Below are 19,319 nucleotides of genomic sequence, written 5' to 3'. Positions count from 1 at the left end.
TGTTTAACTCTGTACTATGGATAGTGCAAACATTAAGAAACGAACTACAGAGTAAAGTGTTTTCTTAGAAACAAATCACCTTTTTTCCCCAAAGTTATGCTCCAACTTAAAGATTTTTTCTAAATATAGAATTAAAGAATTTTAATAAATATACTATCTATTTTTCTTTAAGGGTACTTTCAGATAAAATTAATTATCTTGAATACATTATGACTCACTGCAGATTTTCAGTACTGATAATATGCTTTTGTTATCCTGTGATACCTGGAATACTGGAAAACTGCACACACACAAAAAATAATCATGACACTTAAGTCACTTTCCAACATAAGAAATAACTAATTTTCTAATGTGATGTCTGGAAAAAAAAACCACAAACCCACCAAAAAGTGAGTAGGGCAGCAGAATTTCCTGGAATGAATCTGAGCATTCAGTTTGTTGATCAGATCTGATACTTAATTGTCAGTAATAAAATGGTTATTTCATCACACAAATAACTAACCTCAAGTAAAGTGATTAAGAAGAAAAAAAAGTTTTTTCTGAAGTGCAAAAGATGTATCACGGGACAAGATCTATTTAGCGCCTCTTTCAAAAATGATACTCCAAACCATCTAACTAATATTGTCCATTAAGATTTTTTTAAAACACACAGATTCTAATAGTTAATGGGTACAACCCAATCTGACACAGCACAGCATTTTCACACACCACCATATTACATCTAAAGATCTGGGTTCCACTTAACTGTATCTTTTATGTGAGCAAAACCATACCAGTTTTCTCTCAATATAGTGCAAGGACGTTATTTGCCAAGGACCGTAAACAATCAGAAAGGGAGGTATGGAATTGGAAGAAGATGCTGTATATTGTACAGGTACCCCCTCACTTTGCCAACCAGGCCTCCCCTTCCCACAGCTGCTATGATTACTCGGCTTCTTATCTGCTACTTTAATTCAGAAGGGTGTCTAGTAGTTCAGAAAAAATCCAAACTGGCCTGTTTGGGGAGGGAACAGCTTTGCTGTTCTCTCTTATTTTCTCCAACTTCTTGGGGAAATGAAGCTTGATCACTTCAACAGTACAGCAGTTTTTTTAGAGTATTTGGAGATAGTGTTTCTAGGATTTCTTTCTGTGTAAAGTTATCAAAATTACAAATATCATATATATACGTGAGTCAGAATTTGATTTGACTGAATAAAGGCACAAAAATAAAAAGCCAAAATAAAAAGCTAATGTATACAGAGATTGTCTGTTCTCCAAACGTGCAATCACAGACACATGATGTAAAATATTTCAGCATAAAAGAAAATGAGTTTAGGAACAATTCACAAAACAGTTTGCAAATTCTAGTGTGAATAATAGAAGAAATCCAACAACTTCCCAAGTATACTTATTTTTAAAAGCTTTTTAAAGATAACAGAATTTTTAAAATTTGCAAAAATTCTAGCTTTACTGCAGCAAGTCTTGGATTTCTTGATACTAACATAAAAAAATTCTGAGACACCTATCAGAAATTTATATCCAACATGCCTTTAACTCAAGGATTACTGTCCAATTCTCTTTGGCTTACTTAGGACCCTTAACAAAACATATTATTTGATGCTTCAAAGCAAGGTCCCTTCCTGACAGCAAAATTCTATTTTGCTGTCATAAACAATTACAAATATACATCTATGAAAACATTTCCAATTTGAGGGGCATAATCTATTTTCGACAGTAAATCACTGAGACATCTTCATCCCTCAGGCAGTCAAAATACACAGGTCAGATTTATGAGATTTCACATTGAATTCCCCAGACTTCAAGAAAAATGTAGATATCTACCCTGTTTCCTAAGACAACCAATAAGAAAAAGGGGCATTTGAAGAAAAGAAGGTATTTGTTTTATTCTATTGTTGTTGACTTTCCAGTTTCAGCTAAGTTCTTTGTCATTCTCCAAGCAAACGCCATTAATAAAGAAAAACCTGTAGCACTTTAGCTGGTGATAACAGTCTTGACTCAGGATATCATGCTGCAATTTCCTTTAAGGCTAAATCTGAAATTTTTCTTCATAAGAGATGTATCACTTACGTAAGTGTAATTGTGCTTCTGAATAAGAATATTTAGTCTTTATGTTCTTTCTTTCATAGGGTTGCCATCCCCACCAGCAAAAATTCCTTATTTTAAACAAATAAGATGCATTTTTTATGACTTATTGTGTATCAAGCCAGAACATTATGAAACTGCAACTGCATAAATTATTCTTCTATAAGAGGCAAGTAATACTGCATGGAAAACTCTGCCAGCTTGAGCTGAGAATAATAAATAAGAGAACTTGGAACCAAAATGTAGCAGTATAGAAAACTACTATAGAAAAGGCAGCACCGGCACTACAGAAACAGCATTTAAAAATGTCTTTCTACTCAGGTCCTTTCCATTGTCTTCATAAATTCCTACCTGGAACACTCTGATTTGCTGAAGATTTAGTGTGCTCTTCCAGTTGTTGGCTTCCAGGAATGATGGGGGGACTGAACATGTTCAACCAGTCCCTGAAAAATACAAAACAAAATATCATTCATAAAAACACAGTTTGTGTTCCTATTAGTTCTAATTCTTTTGATTATTAAAAAACCCCAAAATTTTTAATGGCAATTGCAGGCCATCGAGTGTTATGAAACAAAATCAAGCTGGGTTTTATTATTTTAAAATTAAACTTTACAGTTAAGACGATTCTTAAATATGAAGACTTCCTTCCTTCCTTAGCCTTTTCACCTGGTCTGTTCACACTACAAATCTGTGTTTTAGGTTAGGTTTACTTTGCAGATTTCAGCTGGTAGTGCTCTCAGAAAAAGGCGTACGTGAGGTGTGATCCATAATGCACACAGCTATACTTTGAAAGCCTATGGGACTTAATGAGAGTCGTCTTCTGAGGAATAAAGATGGGATGAACAACTTGTGTTTGACCAGAGACTCTGGGGGTCAATTTGATCCAAAATCCTTACCCTCTCTAAGGAAAAAGGCTTAAAGACATCCACAAGAGATGTGTTTGGTTACCACTGCCTTGGCACTGCTTGGAGTCCCCTGTAACAGTGTGACATAGCAAGCGGTATATCTTTCACAGTCTGGACGGCTCCTGAGTTAGAGCTGGACTTAACCATGAGATGGATGCCACCAACAGTGCGATACCAACTCAGTGCTCATTAACTGTGGGACACCTGGTTTGTATTAAATAATTTAACCTTTCCAGCTTAATCTACCTTTACAATTTTTCAATGAAGGGATGGAATTAGTGATCAGAGCTAAGAGTACAATACTAACAGTTGTCTAGTGTTTTTAAGAAGGAAACATTGGATTGAGTCAGGATGTTATTGTTGATAATATTGTTGATATTGGAAAAAAGGTTAAGTAAATACATTATAAACAATTGCTTATAACATTTTTATTGTTATAAAATGTCATATGCTATAAATAAAAAAAATTGTTTTTGAGACTAACATGATTTTAGCTACTGGCAAGACTATGCAGAGGACTTCTCATCACAGCTGTCACATATCTATTTTCCTTCTGCAAACAAAAAAATTTTGAGGGGATCTTTATCATAAGGAGGTAGGATGGACCTTCTTCACCCATTCAATTTAATAGGCAATTTATGTCTCTACTGAACACTACTTTGTGATAGCTTTTAAAAATGATTTTCACATTATCATATATTCATGCAAAGTTCAATGTTCATTTCACATACACTTTATGATACACTGTCTTTGATTGTTAAAGCTCAAAGAAAGGAGAACAACGGTTGTTTTTATTGTTATTGTTACTGCTTTTTATTGCAAACTGAATTGCAGATTTTTTCACTGAAAAAGTCACTCATATTATACAATCAATCAGAGAAAGACAGACCTAGAAGGACATATCTAAGTTACAAAGTTAAGAAATTCCTTGTGCAGGTGACCAAATCTTGTAATTCTGTTCATATATGAAACTAATCTCTGAACACTGCACAGATGATGTTTCCTTAAGTTTCCATCTATCCTCTTCAACAGTAAAGAGCTATAACACATTAAAGCTTCCGTATAACCATTAACTAGACTAAATAATTGCAAGTTAACACTTGAACACAGATTTGAGGGACTTCAGTAAATCATCTAATTTTGCCAGAACTAGATCCATCCTTTCTGACTAACCTATTTCACCACAAGGTAAGGGGAATGGAAGTGAAAAGGGATCTTTAAAGTCCTTTGTGCTTGCTTCATGCTGATGGGAACAGTGCAGCTCTACAGAGTAAATGCAACTTGTTTTGGGGTTGATTCAATTTATGTCCGGCCATGACTGTTCCAACAGCTGGCACAAAAATGCTATGCACGCAAACTTGTGCTAGAGGGCAGGGAGATTAGCCAGAGCTGCAGGGGTAACTTCAACATCCACAGCCTCCTCTAGAAGAGATGAATTTTTCCAAAGCTTGACAGATTTCTTTACATTGTCAGACTGTAATTGTCTCAACTCAATTGTCCAACACCAAGAAAGCAGGTAATGTACTTCTACTTTCTGGAAAGCCTCAACGATCTCATGTAAGATTTGCTTCTGACAGAGAAATCTGGCAATGCTCAGTCATGTGTTATAATTGCTAAAATATGCCAATTGCTTTTTTCTTTTTTGTTAGTTTTTCTGCTACTTTTGGACTTGTTATTGATTCCACATCATCTCCTGTTGGCATGTACACATAATCTGGGGTGAATCAGGGGACAACCACCTATCTGTTTGCAGTCAAAAAGGAAAAAACTAATTTTCTGCCTCAGGAAACAGAACTGCTGGTGTAGAAATCCAGCAAGTAGTATAGCACATTTAAAGGAAGAGATATTGAATTTTCCATCATTTCAACATGTAAAAAACATACTTCAAATTTTTTTTACACCATCATATTATTTTCACATATATGGCCAACTTCAAAAGCAATCCTCCTCCTCTTCTGCTGTTCAGCTAATACCAGTGAGAACTGGTACAACTAATCCACACAGCAACACACTTGCCTAGACATCTCATTATTAGCGCGCTCTGTCGCTGCTCACCATATTTGCATTCCCTGAATACAGCCAAAGACTCTTTGTTTACATCAAAGATTCAAAAATTTTTAGGAATAACAGTTAAATGCATGCTATGATATCCGCCACTTGCACGTGTGGTTTGTGCTGCCTCAGGATCAGCCAACAAAAGCCTAAGACTGGAGTCTGACCATGCTCATAGGATGTGGTCAGAGAGTACGAAGCATTATCACTTACCTGACTGTCTCCAATTGCCCTGAAACACAAAGTCAGCAAAGGCAATCGCTTGGAGAAAGTGCAGTAATTTTAGCGAAGGTGAGGAAGAACTATTAGTGCTCATCTATATCTCTGCTTCCCAAGCTACCTTTTCTTCCAAATTGACTACAGCTTTTTAAAAAGCCAGTGATGTTTGAGATCCAGAGAACAACTAGAGTATTTCTGCTAGGAAGACTGCTCAAGCTAAAGTGGTGCAAGGACAGAGGAAAGACGGTGCCTGCTTCTAAAGAGAATTATCACTGTCAGACCAATAAATGCAGTGAGAAAAGGAAAGAAGCTTTAGAGTACATATGCAGTTCTACAGGTCTGGCACAAACCAGAAGAATTTAAAGATACGTGTTTTTCATATAAAATATGTATCAGAGAATTTCTAAAGAAAGTAATTAGTACCTGGAAAGCAGAGAGGGTGTAGTAAGAAGGAAAGAAAAATAATAAGGCAATTACCTCCAATGGAAAAGAAAGAGACAATTCATTTAGAGAACATCGAGGGAGCAAGGTAATCATGTGTCATCAAACCCTTATTTCTGTTAAATTAATCGTTCTTATTACTCATGAAATTCATAAATTTAATTTTGAAGTCTTATTTCTGGAAGGTCCTCCTGAGAGATCAAATCTGAGAAATCAGAGATGGGATGATTTGTGAGTAGCTGGATGATTTTGTCTTTGATTTTGCCCTGTATTTATTGGAGACAATTCTCATGTAGAATTGTTCAGTTTCATCTTTATATTTACTTTGATGCATCTGATTCAGTAGATGAATTACTGTTTTCACTAGGAGATGCAAGTGTAGGATCTAGGGATTTTGATGTTTCTAAAGGGAGGCAAAGGAGTTTTTATTTATGATAGAGGCAACAGAGATGTGTTGGCAAGCTTAATATTTCCAATTAAGACAGTCTAGATTCAGTTCATGTGTTTTTCTCTTAATGTCCAAGAAAAACTAATAGTTTTGCTATTCAACCCCCTCCCACAAAGACAAGTAATCAAAACGCTACAGTATTAGGGATTAATTGTTGACTTACTATTCCTTTTAAGGTTGAAACATTTTACACAATACATATCAAAAACTGGTTTATTACTTACACAAGTTAGTTAGCAATGTCTAAATCAGCTTTTCCTAAATTTTTGAAAAAAAAACTTTAAAAAATCTCATGTGTGCTGAAATCTTGTTGGCGAAATTGCAGCAGAGTAAATACTGGCAGTTGATTGATATACTTCTGAAAAGTGGGTTTACAGTGGTAATTCTGATAGATGCTGTAGTCTAGCAGTCAAGACAGGCCTTTCCACAACGAAATCTGCGGTTGCTTTTAGGAAGCAGCTAAAGCATGTGTGTGTGAGACAGAGTGTATGAGTTAATATATAAAAAAAAAAAAATCCTGAAAAATTTTTACACTTTGCCTAAAAGTAGAGCCCAGCATGGAGACAACTGGCAATACTCTGAGAAATGCAGACTGTGGCCTGTGGTTCCCATTTATTGTGTTTTTTTTTTTTTTCCCAACTGAATAAAGAATATTTTTTGGGGAACTTCTTTAAGAAGCTAGTTTATCTCCTTAAAACAGAAAAGCTAATCACACATTCTGACTAATTAAAGACACTATTTATGCTATCAATGCCTCCAGCTGTAATCAATACAATCAACATGCAATAAACTATCTAGAGCTTTCCTGATAACAATGCGGAATGCCAAGTATTTTCTTTTGACATTGTGAGTTACATTGTATGAAGGCTCAGAATAGCTTCCACACATATTCAAAGGATCATCCACCTTTACTGCTTGCACTGAAATTCTTCATTTTTCTGAAAGCTATTCTCCATACCAAAATATAATAAAAAATGTTACGTAATCTTGTGATATTATTGCCTCTTCTTAAAAAATACTTTCAGAAAATAACTGACATATATTGAAATATCACATGATAGCTGAACTGTGATGGAAAGCAAAAGAATGTTTTGGACTTATGAACACTGTTTTCAGTGTTAAATTTTGCAGAAAATGGCATCCATCAATAAAATCTGTTGAGAAAATTAGTGATGCTTTATTAAGTAGCACTTATCAATGATAATGTATGAAAATTATTACCATCAACAGAACTCTGAAGCATCAGAGGGTTTTGTTTTAAATCTTAATGAACATCTTTGATACTTCGATTTTTTACAGATATTTTTGCTTTTCAGTCTATCCTACTGGCTGGACTGAAAAAATGGCAAATCACAGTATAAAGTTTTTAACATTGCTGCGAATTGAGATAGCATACTTTACTGCATTTCTTTTGGATCAGATTTAATTTGCATTATTTAAATCAATGGGATGATTTAATCAACATTATTAACAAAATTAAAACGCTTCAAAGTTTTTGTATGGTTTTGTCCCACAATCTATACAGGAATTAAAAGGAATATTCAAACTGTTCGCTCAGTCTGGCAGTATACTTAAAAAAATGCAAGGCAAGGGCTATATTATATTAAATAAGGGAATGAAAAAATCCCATCAATTTTGTATCATTAAGAACACATCAAATTGACAGACTATTAAGCATCTGAAGAGTACAATCAATACAGAACACAAAAGATGGTATTTAACTGCATAAACTACTTAGTAAACCTTTAGGAACACGAGAGGAGAACTGGCTTGTGCCTGAGTGATAATAAGAGGAGCACATTTGCTGAATTATTTTTTACAATGGATAATTTGACTAACTCTGTGGAGGGCCAGAGAATGCCAATATACGAATCGAGAGTATAAAAATATTTTAAGGAATAAAGGATGAATTCTTGACATCTTATGCAACTATCAACTAAAATCTCAGCACATACTTCTGTTGTATTAGTAACATCTAATACCACATGAAGCAAATTCTCCTGCAAATGCTCAAAGTGAGTAAGTAATACCTTACCATGATCCACTGAACGCAAAGTGCCAGCTCAGACCAAAAGTATGGTTCAGTATAGCCTAAATACTCAATTCAGCTTAGATGAAGACCTATTTTTCTCAGTTGTTCCGATTTTTAATTATATCTATTTAAGAATGGCTGTTAGAGACTAACTCAGTTGCTAGATGAATCAATAAAAAGTCACCTAGCTTTGTAACACCCCTCAACTACTCCCTGCTACATCTTCTTTGGAGCACGCATTACTTACTAGGTTCCTCTAGATTAGGAGATCTGAATTTTCAATTATTTACATATCTGCTGAACTTCATGTATATGTGTAACTTCATTAACTTAAATCAGATCACCTATACACACCTATTTGGGTTCTGCTTTGTAATATATTAATGATGTATGCGTAATGGGTGGGTTTTTTTAATAGAAGTATTTCCATAGAAATAAACCCTTCAATAATAGTTTCAGTAGTGACGCAAGGACTTATGAAGGCTATTAACAATAAGATGGTGTTTGTGTTACGTACAAAATGCAATCATACTTGGAAAAATGTTGAAATCAAATTTCACGTCCTGCCACTGTATATGTATATAATAACTGTGAAGTCATCTAAGCCTTAAATTGTCTATTATTGTATCTAAAATGCTTCAAACTATTTCAAATTTTGAACATTCTTAAGGTTCTTACAGAAACATGCCATAAACCAAGAAACATGAAATATTAACTTATACATCAATAACTGTTCAGTGCTACTCAGCTCCAGGTGGGAAAACCAGTATCGTTATAATGGAAAAATGAGCGAGCATACAGAAGAAGAAGATATACTACCAAAAGAATATAGAGTATAGTTATACATACAAATTAAGGATTTTTGAATGCACATTTTAATAAAAATCTTGAAAAACAACATAAATATACATGTCCATATGACTTTGCATGAATTAAAAGCTCGATTTTAAAAAGAAATATCCTAAGTATTTAAGGGCAATCTGGCAATATGTTGATGGTTTAAAAATGCAAGCCATGAGATACATTGTATTATTCTCCTGGAGTGTTATTGTAGTTTCAAAATATCATTAAATCAGCACAAACCAACACTTATCATTTCCTGCACATTTTTCACAGTGAGCTGCATTCTGACTATGAGTAATCTGTTAATCTGTTCTTTGCCTCACAATCCGTCAAAGTGACAGATTCATTCCATCCCTAATACATAATATCTTCATTTACTGTATGCCTTACTGGAACTTTCCTTTTTTTGTGAGCACTAAGATTTAGAAAATCATGGGAATATTTACAGAATGCCTTTTTCCCTCCTCCAAACCACTTCAGCAAGTCCAGCCTGCCAAATACCACACTTCTAATGGAGGCAGAAAGACCTCCTTAAAAACTAAATTATTTAATTTTCAATGAATTGGTAACTAAAAAAAAGAGATCATAAAAGTACAAGTGCAACTGTGCATGGAAGACTTGAATCTGCTCCTCTTAAAGTCTGAAATCTGTAAATGAACTGGCTTATGGGTGTTAGATTAGATTCAAGGATAACAAAGGAAATGTGAATTCTACTTATTAAACAAGAAATTTAGATAGTGTAAGGTGCTATTACAAGTGCATACAGTATAATCACGCTGATATTAGCTGAAAGTTTGACCTGTTAATGCTATCCGTTTTATTTGCATTATCAAAGTTCAAATGATAAATTTGTGCAGGTTATCAAAACCAGTCATCTACATCAGTCTAAAAATATGAATTATCTCAATTTGGAGGTTTAACAGCTTAGTAATTAATATATTGTGCTATTTGGTCAGTGTTCTTCAGTCAAATACATGAAACTTCTATCATAGCTTCTGTTAAATAACAGCAACATTGGAAGTTGCTTAAAGACAAAAGCTCTAGTTCATCACCGTGTTGGCTTGCTGGCTAGATTATAGCCTCAATATGCACTAGCAATATAAATGACACTAGTAGAGAAAACCAGTGTTCTATCATCTAGTTTAAGTAAAATACTAACCCTTTCTTCTTCGCTAGTTTTGATTTGTTTATCAGAAGATCAGCTGTATACATTGGAAGTAATGAATTTGCAAAGGTGTATTAAAACTCCTTCATATTAATCTAATCCTAAGCAAGTAAATTCTAATAAGTACATCAGATAGTCATTGATTAGTGAATCAAATGGATTTCCACATTTAATGAAGTGTCCGTTAGGTAGTGTGCTTCCTTTTTTACATACTTTTAACAATTAAATAAACCATTTATTTTAAAAAAATACATTTTAATATTCCACCAGTTCAGGCAACACCTGAATCTAGTACCTAAGGAATCTCGGTGCAATTAAAGTAATTCCTTTTCTCCACAGCCAGCCACCACCAGCATCTTACTGTTGTGTGCATCCTGGATGGAGACTGCATCACATTTAACTTTAAACTGGACGACATGGAGCCAGAGGGCTTTTAAAAATCAATGGAGAGCATGACTCAACAGAGCACTCAGTTTAATGTTATCAAACTTGTTAAAGGTGATGCTGTTGAATGTGAAAACTACCTTTCTTTTTCAGAAAAGTAAAAAAATCCACTTGTATGTGTCCTGGTTTGCAAGAAAACTCTGACCTTTTAGTATATTAATGCAATGAAAGGTGCAGCATGAAGCTGGAAACTTAATCCTCACCACGAAGCGAGAAGTACGCTACCTCAGTTTAATTCTTCAAAACCATAAAGTTCTTTCAATAAAAAACGTAAAATAACATAAAGGAATCAAAACCAACACTCTTGCACAAATGCCACTGGAATAGCAGGGAAGGGAGGTGTGGGCATGTGTGCGCTTGGAAACCCAGACAGTTGTGCTCTGTAAGAAAATGTTGTATGTAGACGGAATGTCAATCAAGGAGCCTGATTTGTTTGTATTTAAAAAAGCTTCCAGTTCAGGAAGATGGAGGAATAAAAAAGTATTTCCATAGATGGGGGGCTGGTAGTAAGCTTTTTCTCTCCAGAAAAGGGAATAATACAACTGGTACAAACCTATTTGGCAGCTTGCCTGCCCTGTGAACTACCCTAAAAATCCCAATGCTCTAAGAGTTGTAAGAAGCTGGACTCAGACCTGAGATGCTGGCTTGTGGCTGGACCAAAGTGTCTTGTCATCCGTAAACACTGGAGATCCCCTGGAAGAAGACACACTGGCAAAGGGCAATAGCAACTCAACTGAGTACTGGAGGAGAGACTGCAACACTCTGCGAACAGAGAATCCCCGACTACTTACAAGATAACACCTATCTCTTCCTTTCCATCTAAGAGATGTTAGAGGCATGTAAAACATTTTACTGCCTATTCTCCATCAACTCTACATATAAGCACAGTCAGACAACACTGTTTGAATGGCCCAGGAATATTCAGAAAAAGGGTGGAAACAATAAGAAAATATTCTCAGTAAGTCCTGAAGCTACAAAAAAAGAGAAAAACTGCATTATATTAACACAGATGCAACAGAATGTTTGGAAGCATTTGCCATACTTTATATTCAAACCCTGTGCACATATGCTGACATTTTTTCATGTTCTCAGATTCCCATACAAGGGAAAGCCATTTTGGGATTATTTTAACAAGCTTTTACATATTAGCCACTTGGTTCTCAACAACCTTTCTGCAGCTAAGCTTTTTACCATCATGATTAAAAATTTTAACCTTTTCAATTAGATGTTTCCTGTGCCATTTGCTTCTTTTGTCATGTTCTTTTTCATGCATATTATAGCCTGACAAATGCAGCAGAACTTTGCTAATTCAGACTAACGACTGGGAGACCTCTTGCAAATTGCTCTATTTTGTGGATGTGTAAAGTAACTGAACAAGTACAATGAAAAACCAAAGTACATTTTGTGATACATTGTTCTTGTTCACTTATTTTGACAACTGTTGTATAATTTTATAATACTTCATAATGTAATATTGTCTGTTTTGCAGAAGTAATGGAGTTGTATGACTTTGATCTTGTAATGAATCAAACATAAATATGCTTCTTTGTTTGCAAAACTCAATCTTTAAAATTGCTTCTTAACTTTAAGTTATTCTACTATTTAAGCCTTTGATTGGAAATACGTGAGACAAAGACCTTTTGTGTCTGAATTTCAGAGCATGCATGTTGGAGAAGTTCTGGTGTAATGCAACTAAATATTATAACTACAATCCTTCTTTTACTGCACCATTTTGTAGGTGAGTTTAATCTTACTGAATCTCTCCATGGTATAATAACACATGCATCAGCTATTGGAACGTTTAGTTTTCATCTGGGACAGATGACAGTACTGGAATGGGAGTCTCAAAGCTGAACATACTTTTAATACTTGAGAGTTTGCAGTGGATGTGTTTTTGTGCTGGAATCACAGGTATATTATGCAAATTTCAGGTGCCATGATAATGGTAACATTTATGGCAACAATAGGTTCTAAAAAAAGACGTCTGTAGCAGAAACTTTTAAAAAAAGTGAAAGAAAGAATTTATTTCCTAAAATCAATAGAGAGTGGTCAGAGCTATGCATAGAAAGAAGTGTTCATTATATTTGACTAATTGACCAGAATTTTACCAATAATCAAGTTTGAAAAGAAGTCAAAATGCATTTAAAGAAACATGTTTATCCATTTAATGATTGTGTGAACTACTGTGCATGCTTATCATTACAAAAATAAGAAAATCACATTGTTTGATAAAGCAGTAATTAAGGGTATGAGTTTTGCTTATTTTATCTTAAGGTAAAACCTGAACTCCTGCTTTTTTTTTTCCTGCTGAAAAGTTTATAGTTACTGTCGTCTTCAAACATGTTAATCTGCAAGTCATCTTTTGTGATGATAAATCTCCACTCTATAACATTGATCATAATTGCAGAGATATCTTCACCAAAAAGGGAAGAAAATATTGTTAGTGGTGGTTTTTTTTTTTTGTTTTTTTTTTTTTCAGATTGTAGAGGAATGATGACATCCTAATCAGTCTAATGTAACACATGTAGGTTACAATGACAAGACAGCTTGCTTTACTCAGCCTGTACCAAGCCCATGTCAAGTGAGGTCAACGACTAGTAATCATTTGTCAGACTGCATGTCCTTATCAGCCAGTTATAGATACAAGGAACTTTCTGTCACATCCACAAGTGGCAAAGCCACAAAGGATTTAAACCACAGTACGATGGTGACACTTTTTACAGAAAAAACACAAATCTAGACAAAATGCTAGCCTGAACTGCATCGTATTTCCATTCAGCAATTTTAGTAAACACTTCTTAATATCATTGGTTTTCCTTAAAATTTTAGGGACCTCGTAGGTGCCTTCGTTTTAAGAGGTTTCTTTTTTATTCACAGCAAACCCACTGATGGGAACTAATTTAAACACAAAAGATCCCATTGAAGAAGCAACTGACTTGCATGTACACAGCAGACAAATCTAGCTCATTTTACAAGTTAGCTGCTGGACTGTCTTGAGGAGGGCCCTGAATCCTACCACTTCAGAGCAACTGTAACATACCAGTGTGAGCTTCCAGCAGCCCAGAGGAGATAGAAGTGGAACCAACAAGGGAGTAGAGTTCTCTTTATGTCTGGTAATTCTGTGCAGGTAACTCTGACCAAGCCCACAGCAGAGGCACAGACAATACTTCAAAAGATCCTTTTCATTGACTGATATACTAATTAGCTTCTGCAGGTTCCAACCACCCTTGGAAAAGCTGTCAGCCCCACATACATGGAGTAGTTTGGGAAGGCTGTTGATTTTAGAGCTGTTAACATACGAAACCCAATAGGGACAACAAATTAAACCTCAGTTTAACAATTATTTTTATTTATGAATGAAACACAGCTTGATCACTGATTCTTTGGGTTGAAACCACCGATCAATAGACTTTCTCATAAAATGATGCCTGTGTTTTATGTGCTGATGTTACGTTCTTGGCTATAGTCCAAATCAGACAGACATTGCCTACCATCAAATCCCTGTGCCCACAATTCACTATGTGAATACCTTTTTTTTAACATGTAGTCAAATGTCTGGGTAAAACCTAACTGATAATCCGGCTATGTACATTTTGTATGAAATTACTTCAGTAAAACATACTTCTTGTGAAAGTATATCCAATGAAATGCCAAAATATTTGTGCCCTACTTTAGTGCAGTTTCTGGGGAACAGCTGTTTGAACTTCAGAGGAACAAGTTTTATTTGGTAGCTTGGGAAGAGTTGAGTAGGATGCCAACAGAGAATCTGGTGAGGCAATGCTTATAAATGCTTTCAACTTATTAAAAAACCCTCTCTCAAAGATAGAAAAATCAGCTTTTATCAGAGAGAAACTTTCTGGAGAGCATCTGTAGAAGTTCAGAAAATCTCCATAAAATTAGGCTCAAGTGACCTTTTCCAGAGAGCAGCTCTACATTTTGCAGTTCAGTATGGCTGAAATTCCTCTAGAATATTTACTTTCTTTCAGCGTTTCCATTAACGAAACTTCCAAACCTTCTAACGACACAAATATTTTGCAGGACAAATGCTTACTAAGAAGATGCAGCGTACACAGCAATTTCCAGTCCCTGCACTGGAGGAAGAAATAACATAGAGTTCAGCTGGGACCATCTAGCGTATCAGTCAGTGGGAAGTGCATAGCTAAGGTTTGTAAGACCGCACATCATCTGGCTCATCTGGCTCTGTGGCCTCTGCAGTCAGCCTGTCTCCTTTCATTAACTGGTTCTATGCCTTGCAAAGCAGCATGAAGTGGAGGTGATTTGTATTGCAGTAGCAACGTTCTTGGCAGACTTATGACCTTTACCCAGTGGAACCAATGGAAAATGAGTCTATCTGGGTCTTTTTATTGACTGTATTTCCATTATCTTCACAGGTGCTTTCTTTCCTGGCTTGTTCTTTTATCTTATTATGGACAGAAGCTACATTTACTGGACAATAGCTGCCGCATTGCTGTTCTCATTTCCCAGAAAATACCTCTACTACACTTTTTAAAGTTACTTGAGACCTGTCAAATTCTTTATCACTCTTTACAACAAACTATTTGTTGCTTCAGTAAGTGCATCACGTAACTGTCTTCATACCATGGCATTTATACTCACTCATCTACATACGATCCATCAATTTTTCAACTATTCTGTGTGTTCCCTTACATAGCTACAGTAGGCTTATAAAGATATAGACATTTTCCAGTTGCTCATACATTTCTTGTTAAAATTGGCTTTAAAAACAGTTTAGGAACAAAGTTATAGAATTACCATTAATTTTATCTCCCTCTCATTTAGGTACACACCCTCTGTGAAAAACATTACAGAGTTTTCCATTATAAATGGAAGTTAATGATGTGAATAATGGTATTCAAGTCACATCATCTCCAGTTTTTATATCATGATGCAAACTGACCTCGTAATTTTGTCATCTTCTGTATTTACAGCCCAATAATGCTTTTCTGGCAGTTCATAAGGGCTACTGAATTTATGATGCACTTGCAGTCAGGTATTTTACGAATACTTTGCCTGCATTTCTCGAAAAGGATTTCTAAAGAAATTTAAGTCTACTGTGTGTACTGGATTAAAATAGCATAAGAACTAAGTAATAATTTATACTATTTTGTTTTAAATTTTATTATGTGGAATACAAGTTTTCATTGTTGATCGTATTAACTTGATATGATGAAACATTTTATTTTTACAGATAATGGTGTTTATTCTGTTTTTCAGTATATAAAATGTACTGAGTACCAAATTGCTTTAGCACATGCATAGAAATAACTTAATAAAACCTGACTCAACCAACGTATGGACAAAAAGAAGACAAACAATGTAGCTTGCACTAAAATATAGGCAATTCTAATGCAATCAGAATTATGAAATCGATTCTGGAATAAAGAGTCCTCAACAAAGTGTCAGTCACAAGGTACCTGATATCATATTCTGTAGGCTACAGTCAAGTGTCTTTGTCCACTTCAGCCACTGTAACAATTCACAAGGATAGAGACAGTTCCTTTGATAATGGGCACCCAAGGCAGAGAGGCTTTCTAGACCAATATGGACACTTTGATTTACATGTGAAAGGGAACAGGAATCCAGGGTTATACTTGTAACTCCAATAATATATTGTGTGCACTAGGAAACGTATGGCTGCATGTTGCAATAACTGATGCATCTGGTTGAACATGCACAGCAAGTTTCATAGTGTTCACTTCACAAAATCTAACAAGAAGATAATAAAAATGTGGATGGCAAGTGAGACAAGTGACTGAAAACATCTTGAGAAATGCATATTATCCTGCATAACTGACTGGCTGTGCACTATCATAAAACATTTCAGACTGTTTTTAAAAGATAAAGAATTATCTGAAATATCCTCTCCTCCTGTGTCTCCCAACACACATACATTGTCTAGTTAAAATTTGGACAAGCAAAATCCACATTGATCACATCATGAGAAAGTGAAACAGGACTACTTTTTAAAATAAGTACACCTCTTGTTCAGGTTGTTAAAAAACTGACAAAGTGATGTTGGGGTTTCACAGGCACAAGGCAGTTCTGAAACTGGACAATTAATTTTGATGGCCTCAATTTGATTATTTCTCCCTAGCCAGCCTCTCCCCTTGTCTTCAAATCCCCATCTCACCTTATATTAAAGTCACAGGGATTTTGTTGCTGATTCCAAACAAAAAGGATCAAGTAAAAACCTGACAACCAAAATATGTTGTAGACAAGATCCCTTTGAACTATCCCACAGCATTGGAACACTCTCTCCTGACTGGGCTATCTATTAAAAAAACCTGTCTAAATACGTAACATTAAAACCTTTTGTAACAAATGGATTCCCTGACACCTACAGTCATGTACAGAATTCTAGTTCTAAGCCTTCAAAGCAGAGAGGGAGAGAGGGAGAAAGAAATGTGAGAGTGAATCTATGTCAGATGAGGAAGATTTGCTGAATCACGCATCAAAGCCGGTGTAGGAGCAAGGCCTATGTCAGTTACTTTAAGTACACAGTGATACATCCAAAACATACAGAATTCAGCTCTGCATTCCAGGACAATGCCGACATACTGCAGACAATGACTAAAATGAGCAATAGTAAAGCCTTCTGAGAGGAGGTTGCAATTGAAAAGAGATTTAAGATTAAATCAAACAATGTCACATTTAATATTCAGAACACTCTCAACTGAATCCTTACTGCCTGGGCTATAAGTGGAATCTTACCGTGGGTTGGAATGAGAAAGTGGGCTCATTTCTTTCTGATAGTGATGCTCCTGACTGACGGGCTATGGAAAACAAAAAATCATAGTGAGAAAATAACTTTGCAAATATTCTTTCAGAATGTTTAAAAATATGTAAGAGATCCTTCATGAGAATACGTTTGCAGCTTCTGATATTAGAATTTTACAGTCTTTTTTCTTACTTGTGAAATTTAAAAGGCATATTTAGACCCTAACTGTGCAAAAGTACAACTTTACAGATGATTCTTGTCTGGGTGGAAATACATATGAATTAAGGAGTCGACCACATGGTCATTTCTCTACTGCCTGTGCGAGTGTTGGGACAGAGTCAGGAAATGGAGAGGGAAGGGTGGCAAAGTCTTGTCTGACAGAAGAGTCTGGAGCGTACGTGTATAGGGAGTATGGTGCAGGAACGCTTTGTTGGATCTGTGCAGACCAACCGTTCTTAAAACTAGACAGTGCTGAGCCAGAGCTAACCAGGCTGGCAGGCATGGCTCCTCTCTCCTCAGAAGCACCATTAACAGCAATCTCAGCAGTCCCAAATAAAGTTTGCTGAAGCACATATGCTTCCCTATGGCACTGCCAATTTGAAACCTGGATTAAGCTGTTCATGAATAGCTAACGGTGGACTGTATGAATATTCATACAAAATATGATTATTTTCCATAATCTTCAAATCTTACCTACCCATTGTAAGAATGTGCCCCAAAGCTTTTAAACTACATTTGGTTTATGGCATTAAGAACAGTTATTTGCAAGAAAGAAATATTCATAAAATGGTATAAAAATTCAAGACTTCTAAAATTCAAAATACATTTTCTCTCAGTATACATGTAGTGCTCCCGGAAGAGACCCCCTCCTGCAATTATCACACCTCAAAAGCAGTTCTAAACAAATCACTGAGGCAAATGCAGAAGAAGTGAAAATACAAGCATACCTTAACAATACTAAAAATTTAGTACAGGAAATGCTAAAAATAAATACTAAGCATTATGAAAGCAATTGCCTTTTTACAGAAATCAATGGAAAAATGAGTGCGTTCTCATAGTTTCAGGAAGTGCGGAGGTATGTTGTAAAATATATGTTCAGGATGAATGACATTGTAATTACTGCCAAATATGAGTCACTGCCTGGTGGCGGATAGTGCAATTCCCAAATGATGGCTAGTGGAAGACTGAGGATGAGACAGAAAGTGAATTAGTCAGTCTATGAACCAGAATATCTGTCTAAATAATTTTTAGTCTCATTTCATAGTAAAGAATAGTCGGCCTCAGTTTTGCAATTTGACTTGATGTGAACAGATCCCTCCAGGGGTTGTCAAACTGAGCTCTCTGTTGGAATAATTCTGGGTTTAAATATCATTCCTCTTGTCTGTCAGACTTCAGTTCTGCCAGACCATTTTTGAGTTAAGTGGCTTTCTTTTCTGAATCATCACAAAGGAGGCCAGAAGACCTTCCACAAATTAGGTATGAACCTGGAAGTACCCTTTGAGATATTTTGCAGATCAAGGCATATGTGACTGAATTTATATTTAGGAATTTGCTTGAGGAACAAGTAATCTTTCTTCGCTTTGAGTACTCCTTACTTGAAAGACAGGTCTTAGTGGTGAACATATTTTGGAGTCTGCATTATACCGCTACAAGCTTCTAGGATATATTAATGAGCAATCTAGGAGAATCTTCCTTCTCCTCTGCATTTCTGACCGAGAATCGGGGACCACCTGGAAGAAGATATCCTGAATTCTCTTCTATGTGGTCTTGCTCCAGAATGGTTGGGTTCTATTTGAAGTGGTGCCTGCTGTGTGGGAACAGCTATCCAAGAAGCTGAATGGGCCAATTACCTGACAGGGCAGGAAGGTCTTACTGGATCTCTAGAACAAAGGAAGGCATTTAGGCAGAAGTATTTTGTAAGCTTTGCAAGTTTTCTTGGACAACCTGTA

The 19,319-nt window shown here is 35.7% G+C and overlaps 1 protein-coding gene across 1 annotated transcript in view; it reads right to left on the bottom strand.

Annotated features, from left to right (window-relative positions):
- LOC104293072 (chromosome unknown open reading frame, human C3orf67) overlaps positions 1–19,319 on the bottom strand; it is a 76,859-nt gene that overhangs the window by 3,137 nt on the left and 54,403 nt on the right. The window contains exons 13-14 of the mRNA XM_009892534.1: positions 17,364–17,425; positions 2,434–2,525 (exon numbers count right to left, since the gene is read on the bottom strand). Coding sequence (XP_009890836.1) covers positions 2,434–2,525; positions 17,364–17,425 — 154 coding nt within the window. The remainder of the gene's footprint in view (positions 1–2,433; positions 2,526–17,363; positions 17,426–19,319) is intronic.

Source organism: Charadrius vociferus, unplaced genomic scaffold, assembly GCF_000708025.1.
Source record: "Charadrius vociferus isolate BGI_N301 unplaced genomic scaffold, ASM70802v2 scaffold119, whole genome shotgun sequence".
In the NCBI taxonomy this organism is placed as follows: Eukaryota; Metazoa; Chordata; class Aves; order Charadriiformes; family Charadriidae; genus Charadrius; species Charadrius vociferus.
The sequence above is the reverse complement of the archived record's forward strand: the minus strand, read 5'-3'. Positions and strand labels throughout refer to the sequence as shown.